At 40.5% G+C, this 20496-nt stretch overlaps 2 protein-coding genes across 4 annotated transcripts in view; one reads left to right on the forward strand and one right to left on the reverse strand.

Moving 5' to 3' along the window:
- Positions 1 to 96: 96 nt before the first annotated feature.
- Positions 97 to 10393, reverse strand: agxt2 (alanine--glyoxylate aminotransferase 2). Its single transcript, XM_056432573.1, has 14 exons — positions 10206 to 10393; positions 8711 to 8799; positions 8384 to 8574; positions 7553 to 7676; positions 7358 to 7452; positions 5955 to 6048; positions 5558 to 5651; positions 3622 to 3722; positions 3339 to 3431; positions 3113 to 3245; positions 2742 to 2830; positions 2159 to 2308; positions 628 to 726; positions 97 to 287 (listed from the first exon to the last, which is right to left on the reverse strand). The coding sequence occupies exons 1-14, from the start codon at positions 10297 to 10299 to the stop codon at positions 186 to 188; spliced, it is 1548 nt and encodes a 515-aa protein (XP_056288548.1). The 5' UTR covers positions 10300 to 10393; the 3' UTR covers positions 97 to 185.
- Positions 10394 to 14332: 3939 nt separating this feature from the next.
- The window catches only part of nedd4l (NEDD4 like E3 ubiquitin protein ligase), a 49113-nt gene continuing 42949 nt past the window's right edge, over positions 14333 to 20496 (forward strand). For all 3 annotated transcript variants that reach the window (XM_056432564.1, XM_056432565.1, XM_056432566.1), the window contains exons 1-2: positions 14333 to 14644; positions 16489 to 16562. In XM_056432564.1, the coding sequence (XP_056288539.1) occupies positions 14600 to 14644; positions 16489 to 16562 (119 nt within the window). In that variant the 5' untranslated portion in view covers positions 14333 to 14599. The remainder of the gene's footprint in view (positions 14645 to 16488; positions 16563 to 20496) is intronic.

Raw genomic sequence — 20496 nt, forward strand, 5'->3', positions numbered from 1 at the left:
TCAATCATTTTTTTAGAGACGTTAAACATTGAATGGGGTCAAATTGACCCCAATGGTAACCGGAGGGTTAAGTATTCTAATTAGCACATAGTTGAATGGGGTTCAAACATTTTATTATCGCTTTGCAAAGGCAGACATAGTTGTGTTGTCTCCCTCAGAAGGTCGGTTTAACCTGTATCGCACTTTTATCTTCTTTCCATGTAGTTGTGGATGGACTTGTCAAAAATGGCCAGGAAGAAATCTGCGTCCTCCATCGTGATGCACATTGGTGGTTTGATGCGGAAGGTCTAAAGTGGGTGGGAAAAAAACGAAAATAAGAAGGGAGATCATGGACAACATGTCCACAGGTAAAGTGCTTTATTCAGTGCCACTTAGTAAAGACAGAGCTGGCCTTTCTGGAATATGTTAAGCAGCCGACACGGCAATGTTTATAATATGAATCCATAATCAAAGGTGTTTAAGGGTGAATCCTTTTGTCAAGCCACTGCCAAAAGCATCATGGGTCTGTGATAATGCAGCGGGAAAATCTAACTGTTCTCAACAAAACAAGAAGCTTGCCAGCTGGGTTTATACCACATGCCGACTTGGCAAAAAGTGAAGCGAGAGAGAGAAAGTGAGTGCTGTTACCTGTCCGTAGATTCCTCCTTTCCCGATTAGGATTCCCATGTCCTTTATGTCCTCGAAGATCTCGCTCATTGCCTCCGCGGGCAGCGGGTCTCTGCTGGCCTGCGGGCGACGGAATGGAGGCGAGAAGGATGAACGAGGCTGGGAGTGTTACGGTAACCATAGCGATCGATGTCGTGAACGGTGCGCAGCTGCTAAAGTCCGATAATGTTTCGATTGCGACTCAAGCGCCTCGCCTCACGGGCTCTAGACGTTATGCATCTGAATATGAGAACTGTATTTTCTGACGTAGAAGATGGAGCGGCTTCTTTGTGAGGGACACCGAAAGATACGGACATGTTAAACCGACCTGAGGGAGACAACACAACTATGTCTGCCTTTGCAAAGCTATAATAGAATGTTTGAACCCCATTCAACTATGTGCTAATTAGAATACTTAACCCTCCTGTTACCTTTGGGGTCCATTTGACCCCATTCAATGTTTAACGTCTCTAAAAAAAATATTTGCTTCATATTTCATGACTTTTCCTAATTTATTTGGGACAACTGGAAAAACCTAAATTTCACATGATATGTTTTCAATGTCCTGAACACAACTTATACATTTGTAAATTTGACCCCAGGCTGTTTTTCACTGTAAAACATATAAGAAATATCAACTTTTTTATTTATTTAAAAGGCTATTTAGGCAGTCAACAAACAAACAAACAAACATAAAGTGACACTTAAACTTGGGAAACAATATAAATTCTAATAATTTTCTGGAGGTTTTAATTGCTGGGGTCAAATTGACCCCGAGGGTAAAATATGTTAGTAAATTTGAAGGTAACAGGAGTCTAAAAGCTAGAGTCATTAAACAAGGGGCCATATAAGGTCTGTTGACATTCAACGGATTTTGTTATTCTGGAGACTGTCAGAGGTGTGAAATCAATTTGATGCTCAAGGTCTGTAGTTTTAGCTGCCGATGGACTCACTTTCATGATGAATGTCTACATCCGACTGCTTTTCTTTAGTCGTTGCCGTTGTCATTTGTTGGCTATAGGTATCATACATTTGGATATCGGTCTCCTCGCTACTTCACATCATTTTGTGGTGTTCACAAATAATAGAATATGGCTGGAATTTGCCAAATTAGGTAATCAAGTGGGTCATAACTGCAAGGCACGACAGCGGCATTACAAAGGTGTTGGTCCCGCCCCTGGTGCTGATTGGCTACTTGTTAGTTCTCCCTGAGAATCCCTCGTTTCGTGTCACCAGACAAATCGGTCGACTTTAATGCGATGGTGCGACCCAAAGCAAGGACATCGGTCTTATTTGATCCGTTTGTCTTATGAAATACAATACATCCCATTGTCAACAAGCAAAAAAGTGCATTTACCGCAGCTGAGATTGTTTTCTTCCCGATTACAGACGGTCGCTGCTGCTCCGGCTAATGGTTAACCGGGCTGAACCTCGACCCCGGGCGGCCGAGCACGCGCACGCTGCTCAAGCATGCGAGTCGAGCGCAGCATCACTTTTGTCACAAAGTAAATACCTTGTCTTTGACCATTTCCACACCGATCTGCAGGCCTTTTCCACGGACGTCGCCGACGATCTCGTACTTGTCTCTGAGTTTTGCCATCTCCGTCATCAGATAGGTCCCCACGGCGAGGCTGATCTGCTGCGCGCCGTCTTCTTCGATCGTCTGGAACGTCACAACGCGTCAGAATTGTTACTCGCTGTGCTTCTGTGTTTGTGCATTTTGTTTTTCAGATGCAGCTACAATGATACTTTGCAGAAACACATGGACAATTTAGTTGGTTTAACCCTCCTGTTACCTTCACATTTACTAACATATTTTACCCTCGGGGTCAATTTGACCCCAGCAATTAAAACCTCCAGAAAATTATTAGAATTAATATTGTTTCCCAAGTTTAAGTGTCACTTTATGTTTGTTTGTTGACTACCTAAATAGCCCTTTAAATATATAAAAAAGTTGATATTTCTTATATGTTTGACACAGTGAAAAACAGCCTGGGGTCAAATTGACCCCAAAGAACACCGACGTTAAACATTGAATGGGGTCAAATTGACCCTAAAGGTGACAGGAGGGTTAAAAGCAGAAGATGAATTCTTACATCAAGCACTGACGAAGCAACGGCACAAGCTACAGGATTTCCTCCGAAGGTGTTGAAGTGAACCCCTTTGGCAAATGAGGCCGCAATTTCTGGAAAAAAACCCACATCATAAACAAGCTCACACGGCCAATCGCTGCTCCTTTAAATAATGAGTCTGTTTTGAGCATGTTTAGTGGAGACAGTGTAAACTCTGAATAGATCTGCTTGAAACATCCCTATCTGGGAAACTAGGTTGTCATGTCTTCCCAAGCATCTTGCCAATTTAATAGTGGAAATAATGAAGAACAATACACTTTACACACTCACATATTTCGCTTTTATTCTTTTATGAACATACAAGCAGGTTTTCACGTCTTGGGCTGTTATCTCACCTGGCGTTGTCACAACGGCTCCCATTGGGAATCCATTACCAATGCCCTTCGCCATTGTAACCATATCAGGAATGACGTCATGACCTTGGAATCCCCAGAAGTGGCTTCCTGTTCGCCCAAATCCAGTCTGGACCTGTCGGGGTGCAACAAAGACGATGTGTTTATTCTCCTACAATATTGCTTAAATCCATAACAAATCTTTTAGACCATGAAATGTGTATCTAACCTCATCAGCAATGCAGATGCCTCCTCTCTCTCTCACGAGTTTGAAAGCCTCCTTCAGGAAGGTTTTAGGGTACTGCACCGCTCCTCCGACTCCCTGTAAGAATCAAACACACTCGCATACCACAGTCCAACGCCAGCAACGATGAACAGGGATGGCATACTGAATCGGACTGATTTAGGAAATACATCCATTGGTTCAAAGCAACATATCAGACAGGCAAAAACATGAACAACGCGTTGACACTAAGACTACATTTCTTGTATTTCGCCACAAAAGAAATGACCTGAATCGGCTCTCCGAAGAAAGCGGCAACTTGACTCGGGACACTCGTGTGAAACGTCTCCTTGAGCTGTCCGATGTACTGGTCATTAGCCATGCAATGGCCTGTGGGAGGAAACAAAGCGTTCATTTAAACTAATACACACAATAAACGAGAACGGGCACTTGGTAGAGCGCATACCTTCGCATATCACAAGATTGGGCATTGAATTATGAACATGTTGGCATTAGTTGCATGCCAATTGGATACAAATTGACCGTGCTATGGTAAAAAGAAGATTTTGACCTTTTCATGACCTTGACCTTTGACCCGATCAATCCCAAAATCTAATCAAATGGTCCCCGGATAATAACCAATCATCACACCAAATTGCATGCGATTCAAGAAGATGTTGACCTTTTTATGACCTTGACCTTTGACCCGGTCGATCCCAAAATCTAATCAAATGGTCCCCGGATAATAACCAATCATCCCACCAAATTTCATGCGATTCGGTTTAATACTTTTTGAGTTATGCGAGTAACACGCATACAAATAAATAAATGAATACACGGCGATCAAAACATTACCTTCCGCATTCTCAATGCAAAGGTAATAAATAGCAAGTGTATACAAAGGTTAATGCTACTCTTAATACAAAAGCTACGAGCAAAATATTTGAAATAATCTTTCCAGAAAATAGTATAATGAAGAAATGATCGTAATAGCACATGGTTCACAGCTTATCAATGAGTGAAAGTTAATTATTACCAAAATCAGTCACCTAGTTAGATCCTCAATGCGTGAACAAATACAAAACACATGTTTGTTGTTGTTGAGATTTCACAATTTCCATCAAACCTGAATGTTTTTGCATTTGTGTTGTATTTTTGTGGATTAAGATGTGGGTGTTATAATCACCATACATGTTGTTATTGAATATCAATGTCACATTGAAGGCATTTAAAAGCGTAACGGTTGTTTGTGTCGTATGAACTGTCGTGTAGATGCGTCGGCGGTTGTCTCTCGAGCTGACACACAGGCATGCTTTTTCGACAATGCAAAAACAATGGAACATATTAAATGGTTAAAAAAAGGTAAATGATCAACAGGAGGACTTTGGACTTTTCAGGGTTAGAGCTGAGCTGTTTTACGCTGATGCCTTTAAATAAGTCAGATGTTAGAGAAAGAAACCTGACAAATAAAATTGTGAATTGCAACTTTTGTTTATTGTTTTATGTAAATATGTGTGTGGATTTATGTACAGGACTGTCTCAGAAAATTAGAATATATTGTATGTGTGTGTATATGTATATATGGGTGTGTGAATGTGTATGTATATGCATGTGTATATGTATATATGTTTGTGTATATATATGTATATATATAGGTATATGTATATGGTTCTCTGAAATAAGTTTTTTCGTGAAATTATAGTTTAAGGCACTTATAAGCTTGATAGCTTCAGCCTCGACCCTTTCCGTCAGCCACTTTCTTCTTTTGTTGAAATTTTGATTTTTGTATATTATTGCTGATCGAAATAAACTAAACTAAACTAAACTAGAACGGGCACTCGGTAGAGCGCGTACCTTCGCATATCACAAGATTGGGCATTGAATTATGAACATGTTGGCATTAGTTGCATGCCAATTGGATAGAAATTGACCGCGCTATGGTAAAAAGAAGATTTTGACCTTGTCATGACCTTGACCTTTGACCCGATCGATCCCGAAATCTAATCAAATGGTCTCCGGATAATAACCAATTATCCCACCAAATTTTATGCGATTCGGTTCAATACTTTTTTAGTTATGCGAGTAACACGCATACAAATAAATAAATAAATAAACGGCGATCAAAACATAACCTTCCGCATTTTCAATGCGAAGGTAAAAAACTAAACCGTTTGTAAATTCCTTTGTGTGAGTGTGTTGAGCCACATGTGCAGGTGTTTGAGTACCTTGGGCGCAGTCACACTCTCTGGTGGTCTGCACAGGAGAGTCCCTGCAGCGGCTTCCTCCCCACGGACCTCTGAACACATCGGGACACATGGTCTGTTGGTTTGGGCAGAAAGCGAGTCGTCAGCGAGCTCAACCTGACAGCAAGTCACCCAGAATGAACGCAAAGAAATCATCATGAAACGTGGAACGCTGCCACATCATTTCACATTGTGGAATCGAATGAAAATCATTCATGCACTGAATATATGTAATAAATGTTAAAAAGCGAATTGGCGTCAACGCTAAATTTAAATTCCGCCATCCAATATTCACCTTTATTTGAAGATAACTTATATTGTGCATCATCAGTGTTGTGTGCTTTTAATATGGCACTGTAGTAAATTCATGCATACATACGTTTGTGCAGCCCAGACCGTTGGCGATGGGGTATTTGTAAGCTGCGTTGGAGGTGAGACCCATGGTCTGTGGGCTGCCACCGTGGTACGAGCCCCTGGAGGAGGACAATCAATCGGAAACAATTTGCTCATTTCGATTAAAAGTGATTACATTTGTGAAATTCTGAATAAATCCAATAATTATATTTAAATAGACTTTCAAGAATCTTTTTCATATTCCCGAGTGGGAGCTGAAAACATAAACTTTGTAATCTGTTGTTTACTCACCCTGTGTACTTCCCCTGCCTCTATGTGTTATAGAAGTAGCTATGGTTGTCCAAATAGGATCTTAAATTAATGTGTAAAAAGGACATACTACCTCATATCTAATAACATTATATATAACTAGAACGGGCACTCGGTAGAGCGCATACCTTTGCATACCACAAGATTGGGCATTGAACTATGAACATTTTGGCATTAGTTGCATGCCAATTGGATACAAATTGACCGCGCTACACTCAAAGAAATGACTCATTGGATGAACTCAATTAAATTGTTGGCAGGTTTTCCATCCAATAATTATATGCAACTCTAACTCAAATTTAGCACATCAGTGCAATACAATGTAATTAAGTTAGTCCAACTCATTTGTATCAAATACATCTAAAATAAAATAACGATATTCATTAAATTAAATTAATTTGTGTTTGTCCAACTCAAAATATAAACTAACTAACTAACTAAGAAAATATGAAAACTCCACACAAGGAAAGCCCCGACTGGGAATTGAACCCACGGACCTCTGGCTGTGAGGCGACAGTGCTAGCCACTACACCACCGTAAATAAATCTAATAAATGAAAGTATTCATACATTTTGTGTTACACCCATTCAAAATAAATATCTTCGTTTTGTAATTGATTTATTTAAATGTATCAAACAATATTTAAATGTGTCATCTCTCAGAAGGGCTTGGATCGTTTTTTTGAGTGTATGGTAAAAAGAAGATGTTGACCTTTTCATGACCTTGACCTTTGACCCGATCGATCCCAAAATCTAATCTAATGGTCCCCGGATAATAACCAATCATCCCACCAAATTTCATGTGATTCGGTTTAATACTTTTTTAGTTATGCGAGTAACACGCATACAAATAAATAAATAAATACACGGCGATCAAAACATAACCTTCCGCATTTTCAATGCGAAGGTAACCAGTCTGGGGGAAAAAAGGTTAACACAGCCTTTGAATTTAAATATTTTTACATATATTATTTAAAAATGTGAACTTATTTTTACATAGTCTTTTTTATAACCGTTACTATTAGATTTTTTTTTTTTTTAAACACTAATGCACTTCAATAGATTTATTACGTGATTGTGACGCACAGGAGGACATCACAATTCATGAGAAGACGTGTACCTGAGAGTGATGATGTCGAAGTTTCCTGTGTGAAGTCGAGCCATCAGCATGGCCATGTCGTTGGCTTCTGAGCCGCTGTTGGTCAGATACACCACCTGGACGCAGACACCGAGACCAGCAGACATTTGAAGTTAGCCCACGTAGTTATCCAGGATGCTGGTCTCAGCGGATCGGAGACAAAAATCCGATGAATACCTTGAGAGGATCTGGGAGGTAGGAAGCTAGTTTCTCACAGTACTCATGGAGAGTAGGGTTGACGTAGATGTGTGTCGTATGCCACAGTCTCTTCAGCTGCTTCTCTGCAGCCGCTACTACTTTCCTGTATCCACAGATGTCAGAAATCAGATGTAAGAATGATTGAAATTCATATTTGGAACTGTATATATATATAGTAGCGTGACCAGATTTGAGTTTGTGAAAAAGAGGACACTTCGTCGCCGAGGGGGGGGGGGGGGGGGCATGTGACTATATGACACAAATGACTATATGAACATCTATTTGTTGAACTTTAACAAAACTGCAAAGTGCAAATGTAAAACAAATCTTTTTTGTGGCATTTAGTCCAGCGCTTCTTTAATGTGTCTTGAAGCAATAATGATAAATAAAAAATATGTCATGTGTTGTAAGCAATGCAACTCGTGGAGGCGGCAAGGTGCTCCGTGTTGCCAGATTGGAAACGGTGAAGTATCGTACCAAAGGCTCAAAATGGTCGTATTTGGAGGATAATTATCGTGTATCTGGCAACCCTGAGATCGGTCGACCAATGACTGCTCTCTCTGCAGTCAGAGCTCGCGCAAGAAGGTGGAACGTAAGGGAGATACCATTTCCAAAACTTGTAAGGGGTAAATACTAGTTTGTGAAAGACCCAGAGAAACACGAATATCCGACGAAGCAAAATCCCGGACGTTTTTGGAATCACTGCCGGACGCATTTTTTAGGTCTCAAAAAGAGGACGTGTCCGGGGGAAAGAGGACGTCTGGTCACCCTAATATATAGTAACAGTAAAAAAAAAAAGAAGGCCCTTACGGATGGCAGTGGCCCACACTGACAGTAGCCACACCAGCAAATAGATCCAGGTATCGCTTCCCGTCCACATCCCACAGCCACTGCATGTATCCCTGGTGGATGAACACTGGCTTCTTATAGTAGGTCACCTTCATGGTCATGGGGCTGCAGTTCTGCCTGCGGATCTCCATCATCCGCTCTTTGGACATACCCTGGAGACACACACACAGTGCATGAGGAACAGTCAATGTCAGAACCTACAGTATCATTTTCTGTGAATGACTTGGTGATTTCTAAATACACGGTCTGTGCGAGACAAAGACACTGGAGGATATTGTTATTTATTACCGTGTATTCCTCTGGTTGGAAATTGCATGGGGGCATATCCGGGATGTCTGTGGGAGGGGGCTTGAGGGTTGATTTCTGACATAATGCACCTGTGAAACAAGAGCCATTGAAGTTCAGACTGTGAGGTAAAAGAGACATGTTTTTTTTGACAGCGCTGTATCATTTCACCCAGAGGTCTTTTTAAATTATTTCCACTTATCATCTTCAGACTGACAGATGTTAACGATGTTATTGTTTAAGTCAGACTTTCGGTATATAATCTGCATAAAGCCTGGCTTGGACTCTAAACCACATCCATTCACCTCGACCCTGCATTGTGTAACACAGGATAAAGTCCTGCCTGTAAACTTGCAATTATAAAATGTGAGATGGTCTCAAACAGCTTCTGCTGCAATTGAATTGCACCTGGATACTCATCTTTAGGTCATACTATTAAATGGGACTTGCTTGAATAATGCTCAAACTAAAGCCTCGCAACTAGAACGGGCACTCGGTAGAGCGCATACCTTCGCATATCACAAGATTGGGCATTGAATCATGAACATTTTGGCATTAGTTGCATGCCAATTGGATAAAAATTGACCACGCTATTGTAAAAATAAGATGTTGACATTTTCATGACCTTGACCTTTGACCCGATCGATCCCAAAATCTAATGGTCCCCGGATAATAACCAATCATCCCACCAAATTTCATGTGATTCGGTTTAATACTTTTTGACTTATGCGAATAACACGCACGCACACATGCAAATACACGGCGATCAAAACATATCCTACCTCAAACCCAATCAATACAAAAACATGTGTGTCCTTCCTGCAGCTTTCCACATTTCTTTTGGCATTTAAACATGTTCACAAATAACGTACTTTGTACTGTGATAATCAATTTACATGTTTAAGTGGATTTATTATTTCTGACATAACAAAACCACATTTGCTGTTGTCTTTTAGTTCATGCTGTGCCATCAGACAGGTGCTTTTTGGACATAGTTCGTAGATTATTTGGCAATGAGTTCGCTCGGCAACAGACAATGGACTTGTGTTTCCATCACTTCGAGCTGATCCTTCGACACAATGCAGACTGTTTGCTGTTCTGGCTCCTCAGAACGAGCCCCCCACTGACACCAGCACAGCAGAAAGTCTCTACAAACTCAAAACGCATCTTTTCTGACTATATCTGAATAAAAACAGATTAGCACTTGATTGGCACTTAGGTTTTACTTATGGTATTTTGTAGTTTTGTTTTCTTAAAGAAATATTACTTTCTTGATTATTGTTGTTCTGAGTTTGTACTCATGGTTAAATGCACTTATTGTAGCCTAAGTCGCTTTTGATAAAAGCTTCTGCTAAATTACATATTATTAAACATAAGCAGTTACTTTTTTTCGGGTAGGAGGTCGGAACGTTTTCTGGAACGCATCATAATTAAAATTCACCCCATGTTCAGTGTGTACACGAAGCATTCACAGACCAGAATAAACCAATTAACTCACCACTTGCCAAGTGGAATTTGGCCGAACCGGACCGGGGACCGGACTGCCCCGTTAAAACACACCGGCCCCTGAGAGAGGACACCACTTTCAGCATGGTGAGCACGTTGGGGGCCAAACAGCGAGCCGACTGACGCTCAGCAGCGGACTTCAAGCTTTACTGCGGCTCCACGACTCCACAGACAAGTGGCCCCACTGCAACGTCACAGGGTGCGCGCGCACGCACACGAGTAGCACTTGTAAACAACATGTCAAGTAATTTTAAAAGTCTGAATGGTGTGTTCACACCGGACGAGTCGAAATTTCGACGCGCGTCGAGATTACATGCAAAGTCAATGCACAGCTGCGTAGATGCGTATTTTCCAGCGAGCAGCGCGTCAGACGCGTTTGAAGTAGCACGAACAGAGCGTTTGCCGCGGGGCGTACAGAGCGAACAGACTCAGCTCGTCGACGCGCGAGTTGAAATTTCGTGCTGCTTCAAACGCGTCTGACGCGCTGCTCGCTGGAAAATACGCAGCTACGCAGCTTCTACGCAGCTGTGCATTGACTTTGCATGTAATCTCGACGCGCGGCGAAATTTCGACGCGTCCGGTGTGAACACACCATTATTCGGTCAAGGTGAGTTTCAGGTGAGCAGAAGATCCTCCGAGGTATTTCAACTTAAAATGGTTTGGCAGTTTGCAAATTATTCAATGTCAAATATGGTGATGCACATTGATTTGAGTTGTGACTGCCCAATCTTTATTACGTAATATTATTCACCTCTCTCCTCTCTCTCTGTGTGTTAAAGGTCGGGATCATGTTACAGTGGTTGTGGATAACTCTCCAGGAAATGAATCAAATGTCTTCCTCGATGACAAAAGCAAAAGAGACACATACCTCCATCACACAGAAGCATTCTTTTAAATATGTAAACACACTGTCTCACTATCTGTTCTGGGCCAATATATTGAGGGATTCCTCGTTCGCCGTAAATGACTAAAATAGACTTCGCACGTTTGCTCTGTAGTTGAGACTATATCCTTGCTTTAGGTATATTCATTTTTTGTATTTAAAAGACAATCAAAGTTACTTCTCCTCAGTTCAAGACATATTAGTGACTTTCATCACATATTATTGAATACCATGTTTTGTATTGTTACATACACGAAATGTGTTCTCTGCATTTAACCCATCCTTAAGAGCAGTGGGCTGCTGTGAAGCGTCCAGGGAGTAACTGGGGGTTCAGTGTCTTGCTCAAGGACACTTCCACATGCATTTGGGGGTCGAACCGGGTAACTTGGTCTCAGGAAGACCACTCTCCCCATGAGCTACAGCCATCTGGTTCCTTGTTCTAAAGTATAATATATTTTAGTAAATGTAAAGTTACATTCTGTCCCTGTCATCAATGTCATAACACAGGAAACTTTGTGCAATACATTCCCTCTTATGGCGAAACAGCCTTCCTGTTACCAACATTTCCATGATGTGTGTATGATGTATGATTTCAATGATTGGGTAATTTAAAACTCTCTCTAAAAGATACACTACCGTTCAAAAGTTTGGGATCATCCAGACAATTTCGTGTCTTCCATGAAAACTCACTTTTATTTATCAAATGAATTGAAAATTGAATAGAAAATATAGTCAAGACATTGACAAGGTTAGAAATAATGATTAATATTTGAAGTATTAATTTTGTTCTTCAAACTTCAAGCTCAAAGGAAGGCCAGTTGTATAGCTTATATCACCAGCATAACTGTTTTCAGCTGTGCTAACATAATTGCACAAGGGTTTTCTAATCAGACATTAGTCTTCTAAGGCGATTAGCAAACACAATGTACCATTAGAACACTGGAGTGATAGTTGATGGAAATGGGCCTCTATACACCTCTGGAGATATTTCATCAGCAACCAGACGTTTCCACCTAGAATAGTCATTTACCACATTAACAATGTATAGTGTGGATTTTTGATTAATGTTATCTTTATTGAAAAAACAGTGCTTTTCTTTGAAAAATAAAGACATTTCTAAGTGACCCCAAACTTTTGAACGGTAGTGTATATATTTTAATAAAAAAAGACAACATAAAAAAAGATATAATATATATATAATATATATATATATATATATGTTTGGGCTTGAAATAGTGAATTTTTGCATTAATGCCCATATAAACATGGGTGATTGTGAGTATACACATTCTGTAAAATACCTTTGAACAGAGTGACTGATTGTACCATGAGAAAAGCCCTCCCCATTTCAGCTTAGAAGCAATGATGTTATGTAATCTGCTCTTCACGTTGATTTAAAAGTCCCATTAAGTGACCTATCCATGGTGAATGCCAGTAGACATTTGAACCTGGATGCACTTCATGAATGTCGATGAAAGTTGAAGAGTGAACTGTGATTTATTGCCTTTAAAATAAAAAATAACTGATCCGTCATTCATAATTCACGTTTTTGTGCGAGAGGCATATGTCAGATATGTTGGTGTGACAGATTGCATGCCTTATTACTCTTCATTGCCGGTGCAAAAAAAGAAAAAGAGGAGGTGGGCACGAGCTGTAGTGTGGACTGACCTCGAACTCAATAAAACCCCTGTGACGTTCTGTCCATGTGACATTTACCCTCTCAATCACGGGACATCTGGTGTCAGGCTCCGGGGCCAAACGGGTACAAGCGATAGAGAGATTTCGACTTTAGTGACATTAGTGACGCTTTAGTGAGCTGCTTTGACAAAACAATCTGTGTTTCTGCAGACTGGGAGAAGTGCATTAGTGGAGTGAGCGTCGATAGGCGGCAGTAAAGGACCACCGATGCTGCAGGGATTTAAGAACCAAACAACATTTCATTTACTTGTCTCTCGATATGTTAGCGAGCATGTGAATAAATGACATTAAGGCACCATCACATGTAATAACATAAGCACTGTTTAAACTATACAAACGAAGAGTTTCTTTTAGATAAATAAACATAAAGTGAGGAAGAGGATATCCACTGAGAGAGACTGAATAGGAAATCTTTAAATGAGTTAAGAATAACCATCACAACAACAACAACAACAACATCCAGACACCACTGAGGACACACGTAATAGTTGCCCTCTAATAAAAAATCTGCCCTTGAAACAAAATTATCATTCAATTAAAAAAATGAAATAAGTAGACCTAAGTGTGAACATGAAAAATTAAATGTTTGCCACGACACTAGAAACACCGACAGGAAACAATAACAGGAATTATACACATTGACTTTGTTACAGTAATATTTTACTTTCTTTTCATGAATTTCTTCCCTATGCTAAAAATCTATATTTTCATCTGGTTATTTCTGACTATGTAGCCTATGATTGGCTGTGCTTTTCACAAGGCCCGCCCCCGACATGAACGCGCCCATGGATGAATAGTGACAGCTGGAAGTGACGATATTATATATTATAGAGATAGTTCTAAAAAATCCTGACAACGTTCAACTTAGTTGCTTTTCGAGACACAGCCTCACACATATGGAGGACTTAAAATGACTTTAGTATAAATAAATATATAAATAAATGCATGAATAAATATAGGAATAAATAAATAAATGCTTAAATAAATGTAAAAATAAATAAATAAATACAGGAATAAATAAATAAATGCTTAAATAAATGTATAAATAATTAAAGAAATACAAGAATGAATGTATAAATAAATAAATAAATGCATCAATAAATATAGGAATAAATAAATAAATGCTTAAATAAATGTATGAATAAATAAATAAATACAGGAATAAATAAATAAATGCTTAAATAAATGTATAAATAATTAAATAAATACAAGAAGAAATGTATAAATAAATAAATAAATACAGGAATGAATAAATATAAGTTATAACTCAACAGGACATCATTAAATAAATGTATTTCTACATTTCTGTATTTCTTCATTTATTTATATCAGACACGGACACAGCCACACACACACACACACACACTAGCGCCACGCCCTTTGCAAATATTATTGGCCGTTGAGGAGTTTGGGGGGAATCTCCGTCGCATTTGATTGGTTGATGTTGACCGCAATCGCCTCTAATCGGCACATGATTGGCTGAGCTGTCAGGAGGAAGTCAAGTGTCAAAACGTTTCTGGGGGATAAGCTCGGAGTTGACAAAAGCGATCTGTCTCAGTTGAAACATTTCGGACACTGTTTTTTGTTGTTGTTATAATTTCCAGGTTGTATCCTGGACGGACAACGCTCGCGAGGATTACGTCATCCGACTGCCAAACCGATTCCCCGCGCCGTGCCGAGGACCTGGTCGCGCCGTGGATTTGACACCACCAGAGAGAGCAAAGTGGGACTTTATTGTTCAAGGCTGGCGAGCTAGCTTTGCCGAGCGGCTTGTTTTTGTGTGTCTAGCGTGGACCGCAGGCTATATGGCTGCGAATTCCGAGCCGATATATGGACTTTCAGAAGACGAGGTAAGCTTTGAATCCAACGAGGCTTTTGTTCGATAGATGTCAGTCATGACTCTGTCTCTCAACCCTTAATAGCGAACACCAAGGCTAGCCGAGACTCACGCTAACAAGCCCTCACCCACACTGACATTCCGTAGTAATCTTGGAGCAGCTGTCAGTTTCCTGCCCCTTTATCTGCTTGTCCACTAGTTTACTTATCTTAATTTCATTAACAGATACAACCCATTGGCTTCCGGGGTGTTGAGATTACCGTTCCCTGCGGCCAAGCGAGTTTACCCACCTCTCCAAATCCTCTTATTGTAATTAATGTTTGGACGACTTGTAGCTCCAAAGAGAGATTTTGCATCCCAGATGTGCAGAGGACGCATATCTTTGAGGGGCGGAGAGCTGGATGGCATCCCCTCTGACCCAAACGTCAGTAAACAAGCCTTTTGATGGCGAGCTGGACGACGGTGTCTTGCTCTGGCAATTTAAGATCAATATTGGCGTTAGTGGTGAACTGTGTTTCGCCTTTGACACACAGACGTGTAAAGTTACATCCATAACGTGGTGCAGAGGTATGCTGGGATGCATCGGGTGTTTCACACGGTCGCAGGATGGCCAGACATGAGGACACTTTGCTAATAACGAGCTGCAAGTGCTGTCAAAATCAGCCAACCACTTGTCAGATATGACTAATGTAGTCGGAAATAGCAAGGCTGTGGATTGATATACAAACATAAACATTTTTGTATCCGGTTGCATGACTAAACATCATTATCTATTCTGTGTAATCAAGGTTCGGAGGGGAGAGTAGGGGCGTGACTCTCAGGCAGCACTGACTACACAAATGGCGAATTTGATTGTGGCCTTTCATGGCAGTTTTGTCATGTGTCTCGTTAGATGCACTGAACATTTAACTGGAGGATATCTGTAAATATATGACCGAACCCAATGAATTTGTATTGCATTTAACTTAAAAAAAAGAAAGTCAAGATGAGAACAGGCACTGATGCACTTTATTTCACCATCTTCGACGTATCTAACACAGCCAGTGTTTGGACCGGTTGCTCTTTTCACGTTCGCAGCCTTGCGGTGCCCTGTCTGTTAGTCATTACTGGAGGAGAAGCAGTGAAAACATTCCACGCAATGCTTCATTCGCGACCGCAGAAGGGGCTGGCGAGTTTTTGGTTGAGGTTGAACATAATGCAGACGTTAAATAACATGTAATCTCCACGAGTCATGGTTTGAAGACGACTGACACTGTACTTCCTGTGAGGCAAACACCCAGAAATGCTCCACCCTCTGACCAAGGCCGTAGCCTCAGGTAACAGCCGGGCTGGTCTGTGCGCCCACTCCCTCTTTCGGTCCATTCTCTTGCACGTATATACAAATAGTGACGGCGCTTGTTGTCGAGCTTTATGTAAATATCAACCCACCAAGAAGCCGTGTCAGCGATTTTCCTTCAGACGCCATCTCAAGCCGCAGCCAAGTGGAGAAGCGCGTGTGAAGCCGTAAACCCAACAGTGTGAGGTGGTTTAACTCAAAGTACAGTTTGCCCTACAGGAGGTGCCGACGGCATTAGTTTCACACACATTAACCATCATAACATTGTCTTTCTCTGCTGTATTTCAATATAGCTTTAGCTTATGTTGTGTCATCTGTCAGGTTCTAAATGGTGGACTCGCTGAGGGCTGAAAGCTTTTCTAATAGCTTTTCTACTCCAAATCCAACTCATTTAATTTTTAGGTCCGGGTTATTGACTTAACAATGCAGCTTTTAAATATTTGAAGTGGTCTGAAGTCATGAAATATTTATTCCGTGAATCTGATTGAATGTTTTCGGTCCGTCATCCCTTCCTTCTGCAGAATGAAACCAGAGTGCTGCGGGTTAAGGTCATTGCCGGAATGGATTTGGCAAAGAAAGACATCATCGGAGCCAGGTGAGCGTCACATGACCTTTTTTAAGACGCAACATGCACTACCGTTCAAAAGTTTGGGGTCATATTGAAATGTCTTTATTTTTCAAAGAAAAGCACTGTTTTTTCAATAAAGATAACATTAATCAAAAATACCCTCTATACATTGTTAATGTGGTAAATGACTATTCTAGGTGGAAACGTCTGGTTTCAAATGAAATATCTCCAGAGGTGTATAGAGGCCCATTTCCATCAACTATCACTCCAGTGTTCTAATGGTACATTGTGTTTGCTAATCGCCTTAGAAGACTAATGTCTGATTAGAAAACCCTTGTGCAATTATGTTAGCACAGCTGAAAACAGTTATGCTGGTGATATAAGCTATACAACTGGCCTTCCTTTGAGCTTGAAGTTTGAAGAACAAAATTAATACTTCAAATATGAATCATTATTTCTAACCTTGTCAATGTCTTGACTATATTTTCTATTCAAGTTTCAAATAATTTGATAAATAAAAGTGAGTTTTCATGGAAGACACGAAATTGTCTGGATGACCCAAAACTTTTGAACGGTAGTGTAGGATGCTGCCTTATTGGCGGTTTCTTAGTTTTTACGCTGTTGTGCCACTTCAATGTCATCATCGTTGAGGCGGTCACTGCCCCTGCCTCTGACATCGCATTTCTTTTGGCTCATCTAGTCTTATGTTTTTAATACGGTGGCTGCTTTCTCGAATTAGCTAGAGCTCACTTTTTAACAAGTTTGCAACTATCAATATTAATATGTGGAAAGACATCTATAACTCCTGTGATTTGGTCACTGCACGTCGTATCCTGCCCTTATTTAGTGGGAGTCCTTCAGTCTCTCTTTTCAACTTCGGACAGCACGATATTATACACTTTGACTACACTCCCTTTTCCTGCAAAGACCTTGAACTCCAAGTGTTAATCAATCATTACCCAAATGCCTCTCCTACGACTCATAACCCACCTCTAGTACAGTTTTTCTAGATGCAAATGTTTGACTAATAATCATACATACCCACATACTTCCTCACACTGTTGGGTAATATTAAACGTTCGTCGGTCTTCATCACATTATGGTCATCGAGGGGCTATTTTCTAATGCCGTCAGACTTCCTCTCTCCTTGTGCAATTCTGTGATGAAGTGTAACCCACTGTTATCACAACTTGTATGCAATGTTACATAAGCCTTCCTGCGGAGGTGTATTTCAAGTCCATGTAAGATAGTTGTTGGCTTTTTTATATCATGGATAAACGCATTGACTTCTGCCATCTCAATTTAAATTGCCTACCTCTCTGTAGATGCTAGAAGGGCATGATCAATTAATAGTTCACAGTGAACATCAATCATTGCCAAATCAGATATCATTTTATTTATGTGCTTTTACTCCAAATGCATCATAAAGGCAAATAACTTTATGTTAAATGGGTTTAGTTTAATTGACAAAAATAAGTACATTATGAATACAGCCAGAATGACCAAACATCCTTTCTGCTATAGATTAGTTTTATCTTCATGTCATCGGCTGCCGTTGTTTTTCAAAGATACACTGGTATTGATGTCATATGTTAGCCTTGAGTCCAAAGAAAGTCTAACATACAGGAAGAGAGTAAAATAATTTAAATCTTGTTAAAATCAAAATGTTATTTAGGGATCCACATTTTATTCAGTGTCTGCAATCCTGTTTTTTTTTACCCCTCTTGACAACAAGCTCCAATGAAAACTAGTTGTCAGATCACTGAAGTGAAGTTCCTGTTCAACAGACACCTCTTGGCCTTCAAAGATCCACCGAAAAGCCTGCATACCTCTGTACATTTGTAATGCAAATACATGTAGCAGGACAGCAGTGATAACATCCAAGGATATCCCACTGGAGATTGCATATTATCATCGCTGCATGAAGGCATTTGGTTCTCGCCTTAAACGCCATCTCACTTCGCTTTAAATGAAATTGTTATTGATATAATTCAATTCAGTTTATTTGTATAGCCCAATTTCACAAATTACAAATTTGTCTCGGAGTGTTTTACAATCTGTACACATAGACATCCCTGACCTTTGACCTCACATCGGATCAGGAACAACTCCCAAATAACCCTTCAGGGGGAAAAAAAGGGAAGAATCCTTCAGGAGAGAACAGAGGAGGATCCCTCTCCAGGATGGACAGGACAACAGATGTCATGTGACTATATGCACAATAGATGTCATGTGACCAGAAGGACAGATTAGAGTTTAAAAAAACACATCCAATGTGGATGAATAGTTCATAGTAGGCATATTCCACGATGGAGACCTCCACAATCCATATACAGCCTGGCGGCACAGTACACTAAAGGAAAGATATTTAAATTTAAATGTTATATCCATACCTTGATGTTGGTGAAATTATTTTTCTTTTTCCTGTTCTGGGGTTTTGTTGTTGCTTGTACGAAATGTTATGTTTTGATCCATATGTGTGTGTGTGTACTGTTTGTGTGCCTGTAGTAGTTGGGAGGGGCGGGGCTAAAGGGTTCGGGGCGGGGCCGTCCAACTCCTCATCTCAGAGGAGCCTCCAGACGTCTGTCTTTGGACGGTCCTCCATTCGTACGTTATTTTTTTTTTTTTTTTTTTTTTTGGTCAATACCTGTCAATATGTACACGTACCTATGGAAATAAATGACTTACTTCCTTTATATTCATCCTGAACTTTTGCTTGCAGACGGCACGAGAAGGTCCAACAAGTGTCGATGAGACTGCTGCATTTGTAATCTGGCTGAAATCCCCATATGACAAGTGTGAGCCTCATCTACATTTGAACACTGTTCCAGCTGTTTACAGCGATGCCTTGTGTCTGAGCTGAGAGAGACCCGACGTTGTTGTTTGAGAACGAGCCGGGCGCGTTTAGCAACGTGCGAGCACTTCTCTTATCCCAGAGTGCATGTGTTCACATCCCCACGCCCTGCTGGGAGGACGGCTCCGCTCGGCTCGGGAGAAATCTGACCTGTAATGAAGAAATGCTGAATGAGGTCTGGACAGCTCCCACAGGAGACGGTGCTGAAGCGGCAGTCTGTCGCCTCCATGAGATGCTCAAACGGGGCGGGGGCTGCTCCCCGTTTTGCTCCGACCGGGTTCCTGTTGCTGCTGTATTCTATTCGATAGATACTTTGATCTATTGTGTTCCGCTCGGTTATTTTGGACTAAGTGAAACACCCCATGGGTCGTCTTGTTGTTTCGGGGAGGTGTTGAGAGGAACTTGAGGATCTCGCTTGAAATCAAACATCAAGTGGACCGAGCTGCCGTTTGAATCGAGCGACCCATGCAGGCTTTCATCCACTCAGATTTGACCTGAAGTAGCCTGTCTCCCTCAGCAGGAATTTTTTTTTTGATAGAGGAAAGGAGACAAGAAGGAGTCTCAGTGCAGCCGAGATACAGTCGGCCCATTGTTTTAGTTCACAGAAGCACACATACACAGAGTTGGAGGCTGTGGGGTTTCTGGAGACGTTAATTACCAATCAAGCAACAGTAGTTTCGCTTTGGGTACAATTTAAAAAAATGTGCCATCTCTTCTGCCCTTTTCCTTTTTCCTCTCTCTCAGCAACTTCCTTAGAATCGATGTAAGGCTGCACGCCAACTGGCAGGCCACATCTTATTCACAATTGGATTGCTGCTTGAATAAAATCTGGGTGGCAAAACATCCACAGGATCTGATTATGGCGGAGCAGATTCAAAACACGTAGATTAGGTTTCGTTTGTGTATTTTATTCAGTCAATCAAATCAAATGCAATCCAATATTATTCTATATAATATACAAAAGAGAAAGACTGAAAAGGTATAGGTAGAAGCAAAAAATGCTTATAAATTCCTATCCTAAATTAAAATCTAAATAAATCAGAAAATTAATATAAAATAAAGAAAAAACGACAAACAAAATATATTTATATATATACTACCACATAC

This window comes from Pseudoliparis swirei, chromosome 15 (genome assembly GCF_029220125.1).
Source record: "Pseudoliparis swirei isolate HS2019 ecotype Mariana Trench chromosome 15, NWPU_hadal_v1, whole genome shotgun sequence".
NCBI lineage: Eukaryota > Metazoa > Chordata > Actinopteri > Perciformes > Liparidae > Pseudoliparis > Pseudoliparis swirei.